General features: G+C 46.4%; 1 protein-coding gene across 3 annotated transcripts in view; it reads left to right on the top strand.

The window, feature by feature from the left end:
* kif24 (kinesin family member 24) overlaps positions 1-13,456 on the top strand; it is a 29,272-nt gene that overhangs the window by 11,635 nt on the left and 4,181 nt on the right. For all 3 annotated transcript variants that reach the window (XM_031894948.1, XM_031894949.1, XM_031894950.1), the window contains 7 exons: positions 723-810; positions 2,938-3,059; positions 3,777-3,882; positions 4,030-4,101; positions 4,682-4,791; positions 5,178-7,355; positions 8,051-8,144. In XM_031894948.1, the coding sequence (XP_031750808.1) occupies positions 723-810; positions 2,938-3,059; positions 3,777-3,882; positions 4,030-4,101; positions 4,682-4,791; positions 5,178-7,355; positions 8,051-8,144 (2,770 nt within the window). The remainder of the gene's footprint in view (positions 1-722; positions 811-2,937; positions 3,060-3,776; positions 3,883-4,029; positions 4,102-4,681; positions 4,792-5,177; positions 7,356-8,050; positions 8,145-13,456) is intronic.

The raw sequence follows: 13,456 nt of genomic DNA, 5'->3' as shown, positions 1-13,456 counted from the left end.
TAGCAATGAACTCTCCATACACACAAATTCTACTGAGCACAGAAATAGGCAGTTACTGTATAGATGACTAGAGTTCTGTGCACTATATGTTGCAAGTCAAGGGAACACACAAATTAAGATATATCCAAATAAAACTCATTCTACTGGATTTCTTCCTTACTTTAGTTGGGTTATCTTCACATTGCAGCCTTGCTGTCTAAAAACCCAACATAAAGGTCTCCCATTGATTGTCCTGTGTAAAGGTGCCCATACACCTTCAGATCCACTCGCTTGGCGATGTCACCAAGCGAGCGGATCTTCTCCTGATATCCCCCACCTACACGTGGGCGATATCGGGAGAATCCAGGCTAATCCGGTCATTTGGCCCTGGGGCCAAACAATCAAATTATAACAACGGGTATAGGAAAAGTCTGTCCTAGATTTTTTTTTAACCTGCCTGATCGAGATCTGGCCGATTTCAGGCTAAGGGGTCTAAGGGACTGATATCGGCAGCTAGAATCGGCCCGTGTATGGGGACCTTTAGACTTCTCCAGGTCTGTACCATAGGGTGCAGAGTTAGCTTTCTCTGACTGTAATCAAACTGACATTTCCTCCTAAAGCAAATTAGATAACATTACTCAATACAACACCAGTCAGTCATTTATTTATGTATTTATTTAGGTGAGCTTTTTAGCTTAGTTTTTATTTCCCTTTAAAAGGTCAAAAATTAAATTTCCCCACAGATTGTATGCAAGAGAAGATGGCAAACATGTTGTGCAGATTGCTGGACTTCGCGAAGTTCAAGTCAGTAGTGTAGAATTATTGTTGGAGGTAAGTGTTTACTCAGTACAACATGGGGATAAATGCAAACACAATCTGATTTTCTGTGCTTTTGCAAAAACTAAAAATTGGATTTTCCTTCACTAGATTTCACTAGATCTTCAAAGGGGTTGTTCACCATTGAGCTAACTTTTAATATAATGTAGATTGTAGAGCAGGGATCCCCAACCTTTTATACCAGTGAGCCACATTCAAATGTAAAAGGTGTTGGGAAACAACACAAGCATGGACAAGTTGCTGGGGGTGCAAATAAGAGCTTTAATTGGCTATTTGGTAGCCCCAATGTGGACTGGCAGCCTATAGAATGCTCTGTTTGGCTTTACACTGGGTTTTATGCAATCAACACTTGCCTCCAAGGCAGAAATAAAAAAATGGACACCTGCTTTGAGGCCACTGGTAGCAACATCCAAGGGGTTGGAGAGCAACATGTTGCCCCCGAGCCACTGGTTGGGGATCACCATTGTAGAGAGTGATATTCTGAAACAATTTGTAGTTAGTCTTTATTTTGTATTATTTGTGGTTTTGTATATTTCTCTTTCATTATCAGGGGGACACAGGCACTGGAGGGTTAACTTCACCTTCCGGGAGGACAGGACACTAAAAGTACAAGAGTCTTGACAGCCCTCCCAGGGGGCCAGCCCATCTCTCCTCCACAGGCTACACCCCCTCTGGGAGGCTGTCACCTCCCAGTTCTATATATTTCACTTTTTGTTCAGCAACTCTTTAATTTGAATTTCAATGGTTATCTGGTTGCTAGGGTCCAAGTTACCTTAGCAACCAGGCATAGGTTTGAATCGGAGACTGATATATTTATAGGTGAGGACCGAAACAGAAAGCTAAGGAATAAAATTTAGCAATAACAATAAAACTGTAGCCTTACAGAGCAATTGTTTGGCTGGTGGGGTCAGTGACCCCAATTTGAAAGTTGGAAATAGTCTGTAGTAGAATTAAGTCTAAAACAACTGGACTTTTGTTAAAAATATTTTACCACTCATCCAAGGGACTTCTTCAGTTCAAATGACTGGTAGGGAATTCACCGGCATTCAGACCCTTGAGGTTAGTACAGTCACAGACATCCAATCACAATGGTTCCATTGAACTTATTCAGTTAGGTTTTGGCTGAAACTCACAGCTGTGAGAGAGTCAGAAGATGGCAAATAATTTAAAAACTATAAAAAATATATCATCAAGACCAGTTGCTTACAATTAGCTATTCTATTACATACTAAAAAGTTAACTGAAAGGTGAACCACCCATGACAGGTAAAAAAAAAAGGCCGCTCAGGTTGACCCTTGTGTAGATGAATGTCAGTACTAGGCTACAGGGCTCTCGCTACATTCTGAAGTACAGATAAATTTGGATAAAGCAGGTTGGGTTCCTGCAAAAAAGGCTGATATTGGGCATGCTAAAATGTTGATGTCAGTACATGTGCAGGTCAGGTGTTGGGTTGCAGAATAGGCTCCTATGATAAAACTCAGTGGGCGGCCTGCAGCGGGTTGTGATACGTAGATAAAGCTGTGCCAAGCTGGGTTGGGTTGCCATTCATAGTAGGTAAAAATGTAGGTTGTAGGTCTGGGAGCAGGTCGAGTGTGGATTCATCTGATTAGCCCCAAGCTGGTATCTAGATGCAAACAATTTAATCACTAAGGTATGTGCAACTGCATCCACCTTGTAGGCTGTGGTCTGTCAGTGTGAGGAAATCCAGCAAAGCTCCCGTGTTGTTCAGCAGTAATGCTAAAGTGGCTTTCCTTCTGGGCCTTCAGCATCAGACGGGCCCTTTGGTCGGGGAAGGTTGTAAATACAAGTACACAGGACATGATATTATACTGTGTAAGTGTTGGATACTTTTAATATATAAATCAACAATCTCCAACCTGCAGCCCTCAAGTTGTTTCAGGAGCTGCAGAGCCACAGAATAAGGATGTTATTGATGTATGCCATTCCCACACAAACCCTTAAATGCCGACCCCAGCCAACCTGTATATTCAGAAGCCCACTGTTCCCTAACTTCAGCCCTGCTATTTGAAAATGGAAACCATTTCAGAATTTGTGGCCAATACATAAAAACAGCTTGCCTCCTATACTCATTCATGGTGCGTGTTTTCTCTTTATACACAGATGATTCTGAAGGGCTCAAGAGAGCGCAGTACTGGTGCCTCGGGGGTGAACTCTGACTCTTCTCGCTCTCATGCCGTAATTCAGATTCAAATGAAGAATTCCAAGAACCGAAAGCTCGGAAGGTGAGAATTCCATTGGAGGATGTATATGGTGTCTGCCTTTTCCTTACCACCTAATTGTGAGAACAATAAATACTGGCTAAGTCCATAGCAACCCATGGCAATGTCCTTTCTCTCTGATCAAAACAGCTTGACATGTAACCACCACAGATCAGCATTTTATTATAACCCTTAGGGTTATGGCACAAACTCATTTTGGGATGTTTTTTTCCCACTACTAAAATTGCCCCCATGGCATTGTTGTTGGTAGGAATAGTGAAAAAGCCACTTGGACACAATTTTGGCCTGTCAACTAACTGAGAGTTGCATATCCTGTCCTGCATTTTCATACAATTCCTATAGACAGCAGTAAGGGGGATAATGGGGGTTATTAGGGGAATTTTTACACAGTATGTTGAGCAATAGAATCCAGAAAGCATCCAGCTTGTATTAGATATAGTTACCTGACATCCATTTTGCACTACCTACCATCAACATGAAGTCTCTCTACATAGGGCTACTTGCACAATACAGCCATGCAGAACAGACCAATCATAATGCAGTACTAACATAGCTATTGTGCAAAATTCCTGTAGTGAGACCCAGTCCAGATACCCCAGTACAGTTACACAAAGTGCAGTGTGGGGAAATGCAAGATACCCCCAGAGAGTGCCAGAACAGGCCAATAATTAAAACCAGATAAAGTCACCATTTGCAACGGTTTTGTTTCTTTGCCCCTAGAATATCATTTATTGACCTGGCTGGCAGTGAGAGAGCCTCGGATGCCAAAGAATCTGATAAACAAACCAAACTGGAAGGTGCAGAAATCAACCAAAGTCTTCTCGCCGTGAGTTCCTAGTTTCTCTGATTATGGGGATATTTATCTGTGCTTATACAGATCTCCCTTTATTTTAACTGCTCCCCATCATGCCCTGTTATTCATGATCATCGTGATGATGATTGCTATTGGTTTATATTTCCCATTGCTCTTTAGCTAAAAGAATGCATCCGGGCCCTGGACCAGGAGCAAGCTCATACTCCTTTCCGACAGAGTAAACTAACTCAGGTAAGTAGATTGAACCACCTGTGCTGTTTGATATCAGTAATGGAGCCACCGTTCGAAGGTCCTAATGGATCTTTATGTGTATTGCATTCAGAAGCAATGTAAGCAACTTTGCAGCCTATCTTCTGAGCTTCATTCCTTCTGATTCTCCATGTACAGGCTGCCCTGAGCCTGGATCTGTAAGCCCATTTGAAATCTTTTGGCTTATAAGCTAGTGACTGATTCTGTAGCCTCCCTCTAAATGTAAAGATCGTTGTCTCCAACAACACATGTAGTGACCTGGTGACACAACACGTGCCCCTACGCAATAGCATGGTATTGTACTAAATAGTCTGTTGAACCCATAAGTCATAAAAATCTTATGGAGTCCTGGATCCGACTTCACTAGGCTGCCTATTGTACATCATGCTAAATGTTAGTTCCAAGTTAAACTTTGCTTTTAAGTCATTTGGTGGTTAGGAGTTAGTGCGCGCTACCATGTTCAGAGTAATTAGAGCTGTACCTTGTATAAGCAATGGTCTAATAATTAGAATTGCTACTAATTAGCTAGCACTGAACCTTGATGCCAGTATGTTTCCTGCAGGTATTAAAAGACTCTTTTATCGGAAACTCCAAGACCTGTATGATCGCTAATGTATCTCCAAGCCACATAGCTACAGAGCACACTCTCAACACATTGCGTTACGCAGACAGGTGCGTACAAACTCGTAAGGAGAGCCAAACTTTCTCTACTTCTCTACCTTTCCATCCTTTGTCCCCACAATTATGTTTGTTTTCCTTTACATTTTTCTCTCAGCCTCCTTTCTCCGTTATTTTATCACAGTTAGCCATCTCCCTATAACCCCCTTTTCTGCAGCTTTTTCTTTTATCTCCCTTTAGTCCTCTCCCCACCCTCTCTTTGTGGGTTCCATTGCTACAAAACTCTCTGGTTTTGAATCTAACAAATGTACATGTGATGAAAGCACATAGATTTTCATTGACCTTCTGGGCAGTTTTTTAATTTACAAATTCAGTTTTACTAGTTATGTTGACTTTTTACTGTGTTCTCATTTTCATTTGCCACATGCATTCTTTTTTAGGGTGAAAGAGCTAAAAAGGGGCACCACATCTCACTCTGCCCACGGCCGACCGGCTGCCTGCGTCTCCCCAAAACGTGTACAAAATGCACCTGCTGGGTCTGGAGACAAAATCTCTCCAAAGAAGGTGAAACTGGGACAGCAGCACATCTCCGCCTCGCACCAAGCAAAATCTAAATCCTGCCCATCTGTCTTCCACCCCACCATTATTCCCCTTTCATCTACTCCAAAATATTGTAGCAAGAGCAGCACAGTGAAGGAAAATGCAAGAGATGCAGGGCTCAATCACATGACACCAGTTAAAGGAACCTTAAGATCTGGAGCCAGTGGGAAGAAGAAGAATGGGAAGACATCAGATGGTTTATACCCTATCTTCCAAAGCCCCACTACTAGTAACACAGAGACCACATGTGAAATGAGGAATATAAAACGGGAAAACTTTGTTGGTACCCAGAAAGTTCCCAAAGTACAGATAATACAAGCGGTTCAGCCCGTGCAAAAGGAAATAGTCCCACGGCCTGGTTTGTTAGCCAATCCCAATTACAGGGCATTGTCTAAAGGGCTTCCAGATGAAATTCCCAGGCCAACTGTTAATACTGTAGCAGGCCGGGCAGGCGTGCACCCACAGCCGAAGGAAAGAGAGCAGCACCTGCGATCTTACTACAAGCAGTTTCAGCAGCCACCAATTTTCCAACAGAAACTGCATTACCAGCCGTTGGAGAAAATATTTGCTCAGTATAAGCCGCAGTCAATAAAAGTGACCTCCAGCATTGATCCGGTTCATCCCTCATCCCCTCTAGAAGACCTCGATGACAGTGATTTCAGCGAAGATTCCTTTTCCTATTCCTCAAACCATAAACAGGGAAGAAACGAGGTAGAAGTTGGTGAAAATATTTCATTCTTTCTCCATCAAGATTCGCCAGTGAAAGAATTGGGCAAGTCGGCGGAAATGAAGAAAGGCTTATGCTTTAGTGATAAAGACCCTCAACTGTTTGACCAAGGTGTTGGCTGGAGACATGGAAACAACGCTAATACACAGGGGAGGGAACACCCAGACAAAAATGTGATGCCAACTAGCTGGAGCTCAGAAATGGATTCCAGTGCTATACTGAATGGAACCATTGATTCCCCAGAAAAGCCCTATTCCTCTCAGGAGGATCTGGAAACCCCTTTAAGCAAAAGAACTACATGGCACAACCCTAACCTTGACAAAGGGATGGGCTCCTCTCTAAACTGTTCCTTCAAAGAACATTCTGTACACAGTAAAGCAAAAGGCCCTTGTGAAGGATGTGTCAGTGTATCGTCCCATTCGGTCTCTGGTGTCATGGCACCGCTCACTGTTTCTCTTCTGCAAGATAACTGGTCCTTTTGGTCTGATCCTTGTTTGGCCCCTCAAGAACTATCTGCCAGATCAGAAAATGGTGCTAAGAATTTAAACTGTATTGAAGGCTGGTCAGTAGATGCACCACCAACATTGGGCAAAATACCTACTGATGAACCAGGTGGCCAAAGTCATGAATCAGCGACGGACAAGCAGTGTATCTGCTCTAATAAGGCTCTAAAGTCTTTCTGTGGGGAGAAAGGGTGGTTCCCAGGGAACAGCGGTCAGTCATATAGTTCCTCTTCTTCTAGATCTCCGAGTGCCTTTGTGCATCAGGAATGGAGTGTAAAAGGCTCCAGAAATGCAAGTTTATCAGCCAGGGGCAAGCAGAGTGACTCTTCCCATTTAACAGATACTTCCTTAGATGTTTTGCTAAAGTCTAGTGGGCAACATGGCAGCCGCTTCTATGATGCAGATACAGAAGACACCACTGATGGTCTGAAGGGTGTGGGAAATGGAAATAAAGCCGAGGAGGAGAGTCCGTTTGGGAGATCCACGGACAAGAATATAATTGATTCTAATGACTTGCCTGCCATTGCAGCAACTGATGAAGTGTTAAACTGTAACATGGAGCACCCAAGCTTTAAGGAAGATTTCAGGTTACCTTTAAGAGATGATGAACTGGAGTGTCTGAAAGCCAAACTCCTTCAGTGTCTCTTCAGCCAAGGAGACCTCAAAAAAGAACCACCACCAAACTGTGTAATGGACATACCGAGCCCTAAAAACTCAACCTCTGTAGACGGGGAGATTTGTCCCTCCAAAGGGCCAGGCCACAAACCAAGAGCCCTGGAAAGAGCTCAGTGAGTACGGCATCTCGGGGATTTTGCTTTAGTAAACATCTAGCTTATAATGAATTTTTCATATCAAAACATGTTTCTCCTTCAATGATTCAGATGTACAATGTAAACCTGAATATAAACTGAAGAATGATGGGTAATTGGGTGGGGACAGGTAGACTCCCTGTTCATAAAGACAGGGCCACAATGGGGGTGGGGGGTCAGTTGTCCCAGGCCTAGTGAAATTTTGATGTGGGGCCCTGGCCATATTGCATATTAGTTATATAAGTTACATAACTTATTTAAATGTAAGTTAAATTGAGGGGAATCTTTTATGACTTGCCCAGTACAGTTTTTTTTTTTTTTTTTTTTTGCCATTAACTTATTGAAGCTACATATAACGCGCTGACATGGCAGAGCAACGTGACAGGGGCAGGTAGGTGGGTAGGTTTAAAGTTAAGGCAAACGCCATTGACCCCCAACAGACTGACTTTATTTGCACATTAATTTTTACTAATTTATATGAACTACTGCCTAGCTATTGGGCCCACTACACCAGCCTGCTGACTAAATCGGCGAATATCTCAGAAACAAAAAGGCACATATAGAAAATGAATGTAAATGATAAAAGTGCTCAGAGAATGTATATCCATGTTTACTCCTGTCCCTATAAAGTGTATAGCAGTTGAATTTACAAAGAAATGTCTCTTCTCCATCAGGCAGCTGGTTATCCAAGCGCACCGCGAGCAACTGAATGAAATAGCGGATTTGTGCTCCAGGGAGGAGGTGCTACTGAGCCATATCAATTTATCTGTAAGTGCCAGTCTCTCTGTATTCTCCTTAGCACCTTCAGCCTTATCCTTCATGTTCCTCTATAACAGTGCTATCCAACGGGAGGCCCCCCTCAGAACACCCCAGTTCTGCCAGTGTAGAAATGGCTGCCCCCAGGGCTACACAGTGGGGTATTTATATAAACTATAGTAGGGTTTCTGTAGCAAACACCCCAGCTGTACCGGTGCAGGAATGGCTGCCCCCGGGGCTACACAGTGGGGTATTTATATAAACTATAGTAGGGTTTCTGTAGCAAACACCCCAGCTGTACCAGTGCAGGAATGGCTGCCCCCGGGGCTACACAGCGGGGTATTTATATAAACTATAGTAGGGTTTCTGTAGCAAACACCCCAGCTGTACCAGTGCAGGAATGGCTGCCCCCGGGGCTACACAGCGGGGTATTTACCGTATTTTTCGGACCATAAGACGCACCAGTTTTTAGAGAAGGGAAATGAAGAAAAAAAGATTCTGAAACAAATAGTGTCCTAAAATATTTTATGTGCATTAAAACCCAACCTGTACCAGCAGCACCCAACATATTGCCCCCCACCTGTACCAGCAGCACCCAACATATTGCCCCCATCTGTACCAGCATATAGCCTACAGATATACCGGTACTTTAAGAAAAGGTTTTTTTCTCTAACAGGTGTCTGTGGGACACAGGGACGTTGGGGTATAGCATCCACCAGCAGGAGCAGGACACTAGAAGAGGAAGCCGGCCCCTCCTCCCTGCTGCTATACCCCCTTGCACTTCCTGTTCACGCCAGTTTTTTCCCTAAGGAGACAGGACCTTCTTTTTCTCTCTCGACTATTTTCAGAGAATTAGACATTCTGCGGTCAGGCTAAGCCTGACACCAGGGGCTGACCTTTGGACCTCCTTCAGGAGGTATCCTTGCAGGGCTTCCCCCTACGTGGGACAAGAGGCAATGGGGCCAGTAAGACTTCTCTGAAGCAAGCCATAGCAGAATTCCTGCTCCCCTAAAAGGGGGATGTAGAAGCTGCACAGATGCCTCACCAGGTACTTGTCAGGGTCTTTGGCTGTTGCCTGCATGTATTGCTGCTCCTTTCTTCCCCGACTCCTTCCTTCATACTGCAGCTCTGCGTTTTCTCGCGTTCCACCGTGCGTTCCACGCCATTTTGTTTCTACAGCTTCGCGTTTTCTCGCGTTCGCATTGCGTTCCACCGTGCATTCCACGCCATTTTGTTTTTGCAAGAGCGCGTCTTCTCTCGCGAGACTTCGCCTCCTCTCCCGGTCTGTTTGTTTTTTCGCGCCATTGGCCCTTACTCTCTGGAGACGCAGACAGCTACCTCACAACGCTCGCTATCCTGAAGGGAAAAGTCCTGAGGAAGGAAGCGCTACTCTGCTCCCTAACAGAGCTTGCAGTAAGGGGGAAGGAGGAAGCCGGGAAGGGGAAGGAGTTATTCTAGGTACCATTTTCCTAGAGAGGGAATTGTACAGGTGGGCGCCCTGAGGTAGAATTTTTACTCCCCAGGCCTAGGCACAGCAGTTCCTGCCTTAAGGAAGGTTTTATCAAAAAAAAAAAAAAAAAACATTTTTCTCTTACTGCTGGTACAGCAATTCTGCTGCCCTGACCAGTGCTAAAGGCTGCGCATAGCTTACCATGTATATTGTTGGTTATTCTCTGTGCCACAAACTTGGTTAAGCCACACAGTGAGAATTCTAGTATGGCAGAGGGAAACTCGGAGGGCCCCTTTTCCAGGGGGACTTCTTCCTCAACCAAGGTAAAATACCTAGCATGCGCCAAATGCTGTAAACGCCTGCCCTCGGGTAGGAAGGAGCCCTTGTGCTCCTCGTGTGCTAAACCTCCTGCAGAGGTCCCTTCTCAGGTCCAGGAAGTACTAGCCTCAGCTCCATTGGTGAGCCCTAGCCTTCCGGCCAACATCCCTGCCACACCAGAGCCTACTATTCCAGCCTCCACGTCCACGTCGGAACCTCCCCAGTGGGCACTTCAGCTCTCCACTGGAATTCCAAGACTGGCGGAGTGTTTGGGCAAGCTTCTAGATAAGCTAGACCAGGAGGGCACCAATGCGCGGACAGCACATCTCAAGCGCCCAAATCCTCAACAACTGGACGATTATTCCGATCCAGAATCGCCAAATCCTACAGCGGATTGGGAACAGTACTCACTCAGCGAGGGTGAAATCTCATCGGAGGAGGCAGGCGACACGGAGGAGACTCCGCATCATTCAGCGGAAGCCATAGATTCCCTAATCGCCGCAGTCATCTGTTTAGACCTTAAGAGTTCGGATTCCTGCCAGGAACCATCTCAAACACTATTCAAACGACAAAAGAAATCATCCGTCGTGTTTCCTTCACACCAACAATTGGACAGTATCATCCAGTCGGAGTGGGATCACCCAGAACGGCGTTTCCAGGCCAACCGCCGATTCCAGAGATCCTACCCATTTCCTCAGGAGTTGCAGGAGAGACTTGCCACTCCCCCCTCTGTGGACGCACCTGTGTCCAGACTTTCCAAGAACACGGCTCTTCCGGTTCCAGATTCCTCCTCATTCAAAGATCCCATGGATAAGAAGTTAGAGGGGTTTCTCAGATCCATATTTACTTCGGCCGGCGAGAGTCTGAGGCCAGTTCTAGCTGCGGCCTGGGTTTCCCGGGCTACCCAGACATGGACAGACAAGCTCCTAGAAGCTATAGATTCCGGTACTCCTCGACATGAACTAGCATCTATGGCCGCGCAGATCAAATCGGCCAGTGATTACCTGTGCGAGGCCTCCCTAGACACGACCCAAGCTATCAGTCGCACATCAGCATTGTCAGTGGCTGCACGTAGATCTCTATGGCTCAAGATGTGGTCGGCAGACCTCTCATCTAAGAAGTCTCTCACTGTTTTACCCTTCAAGGGTAAACTCCTGTTTGGGCCGGAACTGGATAAAATTATCAGTCAAGCCACAGGGGGAAAGAGCACTCTTTTACCACAATCCAAGACTCGCACTCCATTTCGATGGGGACGTTCCTTTCGTCCCAAATCTTCCAAGACTTCATCCTCAAGAGAGTTTGCCTCACAGGGCTCCTCTAACAGACCCCGGTTCCAGAACCGACCAAAGTATTCCTGGCAGAACAAGCGTCAACAGTCCAAGCCAGCAGACAAGTCTTCCTCGCAGTGACTATCCACCGGCATCTCGGCTGCAACTTTTCCGGAATGCCTGGCTACGTCTCACCACCGACCCATGGGTTCACGAGCTCATTGCTTCAGGCTATCGCCTAGAATTTGCCTCAGCACCCCCAAACCGATTCTTCATGTCCCGTCTACCGGCAGACCCAGTCAAGCAAGAGGCTCTTCTGTCCATTATCCAGGATCTTCTGGAGGAAAAAGTGATTGCTCCAGTGCCCCCCCGCAAACAGATTCCGAGGTTTCTATTCCAACCTCTTCATTGTTCCCAAGAAGGACGGTTCGTTCAGACCTGTTTTGGACCTAAAACACCTCAACACATTCCTGCGATCTTCCCGATTCAAGATGGAATCTCTACGGTCCGTCATTGCAGGCATGGCACCAAACGAGTTTTTGGTAACACTAGACATAAAGGACGCATACCTCCATGTCCCCATTTTCCCTCCACACTGGAAGTTCTTACGATTTGCCTTCAAGAACCGGCACTTCCAATTCACCTCCCTTCCCTTCGGCCTGACGTCAGCACCCAGAATCTTTACCAAGATCATGGCGGCAGCACTAAGGTCACAGGGGGTATCTATCACCCCTTACCTGGACGACCTTCTCCTCAAGGCCCCCACCCTACCAGCGGCGACAGCACAGCTCTCTCGAGTATTAGAAACCCTGACCAAGCTGGGGTGGAAAATCAACACTACCAAGTCACGGTTGATTCCCGCTCAACGCATGCCATTCCTGGGCATGATCTTCGACACAAGTCTGCAAAAGATTTTTCTACCTCAGGAGAAGATCACCAGATTACAAGATACGGCTTCTCCTCCGCACCAATTCTCCTCCCATCCGACTCGCAATGCAAGTCCTAGGGTTAATGGTCTCGACCATAGAGGCCGTACCATTCGCTCAGTTCCACCTGCGTGCTGTACAGTGGAACATTCTGGACCAGTGGAAGCGGACAAGTCTCTCACAATGGATACGCATCTTTCCCAAGACCAGAACCGCAATGTCATGGTGGTTAGACAACAATCACCTTTCCAGGGGTCGCTCACTCATAGAGCCGCACTGGCTTCTTCTGACGACGGACGCCAGCCTCAAAGGGTGGGGCGCAGTTCTACACCAACAAACAACTCAAGGAACATGGTCGACGTTAGAGTCCCAGCTTCCCATAAATATTTTGGAGATCAGAGCGGTGCGCCTAGCCTTACTACATTGGCAAGCACTTCTCCGGGGCCGAGCTGTCAAGATCCAGTCCGACAACGCCGCCACCGTTGCCTACCTCAACCACCAAGGGGGCACAAGGAGCCGGCAAGCATTGAAGGAGGTCAGCATGATCCTATCCTGGGCAGAGTCACAGGACGTAAAGCTTTCAGCAGTATACATACCCGGCCTCGAAAACTGGCAAGCCGACTTCCTCAGCAGACAAAGGCTCGATCCAGGGGAATGGGCCCTAAATCCCAAGGTGTTTCAGGATATCACAGACAGGTGGGGTCTCCCGGAAGTGGACCTTATGGCCTCTCGAACGAATCGCCAAGTACCCCTCTTCATGGCCAGATGCCGAGATCCCATGGCAATCGCGGCAGATGCTCTGACCGCAGACTGGAACTTCTCTCTAGCCTACGTCTTCCCTCCACTTCCACTCATCCCAAGAGTACTCCGAAAGATCAGGAGGGAGGACTGCCAAGTAATTCTGATAGCACCATACTGGCCCAAAAGGACATGGTTCACCGACCTGATGTCCCTCAGCAGAGAACAGCCCTTTCGTCTCCCCTCGCTTCCCGACCTGCTCACGCAGGGTCCGATCCGACATCCGAATCCAGCATTCCTGAATTTAACGGCCTGGCTCTTGAATCGCTAGTTCCGAGTCGCAGGGGATTTTCCACAGAGGTCATCCAGACCATGATGGCGGCTAGGAGACCGGTGTCAGCCAAGGCCTATCACCGAGTCTGGAGAATCTACCAGGAATGGTGTCAATCTCAAGGGCAGCCTTTTCAAGATTTCTCGATTCCGCGGCTGCTTTCCTTTTTACAGTCAGGTCTCGACAAGGGTCTATCATTGGGCTCCTTAAAGTCTCAAATTTCTGCCCTCTCTGTGCTTTTTCAACAACGTATTGCCTTGCTGCCAGACGTACGGACATTTCTACAGGGGGTA

Source organism: Xenopus tropicalis, chromosome 1 (assembly GCF_000004195.4).
Source record: "Xenopus tropicalis strain Nigerian chromosome 1, UCB_Xtro_10.0, whole genome shotgun sequence".
In the NCBI taxonomy this organism is placed as follows: Eukaryota; Metazoa; Chordata; class Amphibia; order Anura; family Pipidae; genus Xenopus; species Xenopus tropicalis.
The sequence above is the reverse complement of the archived record's forward strand: the minus strand, read 5'-3'. Positions and strand labels throughout refer to the sequence as shown.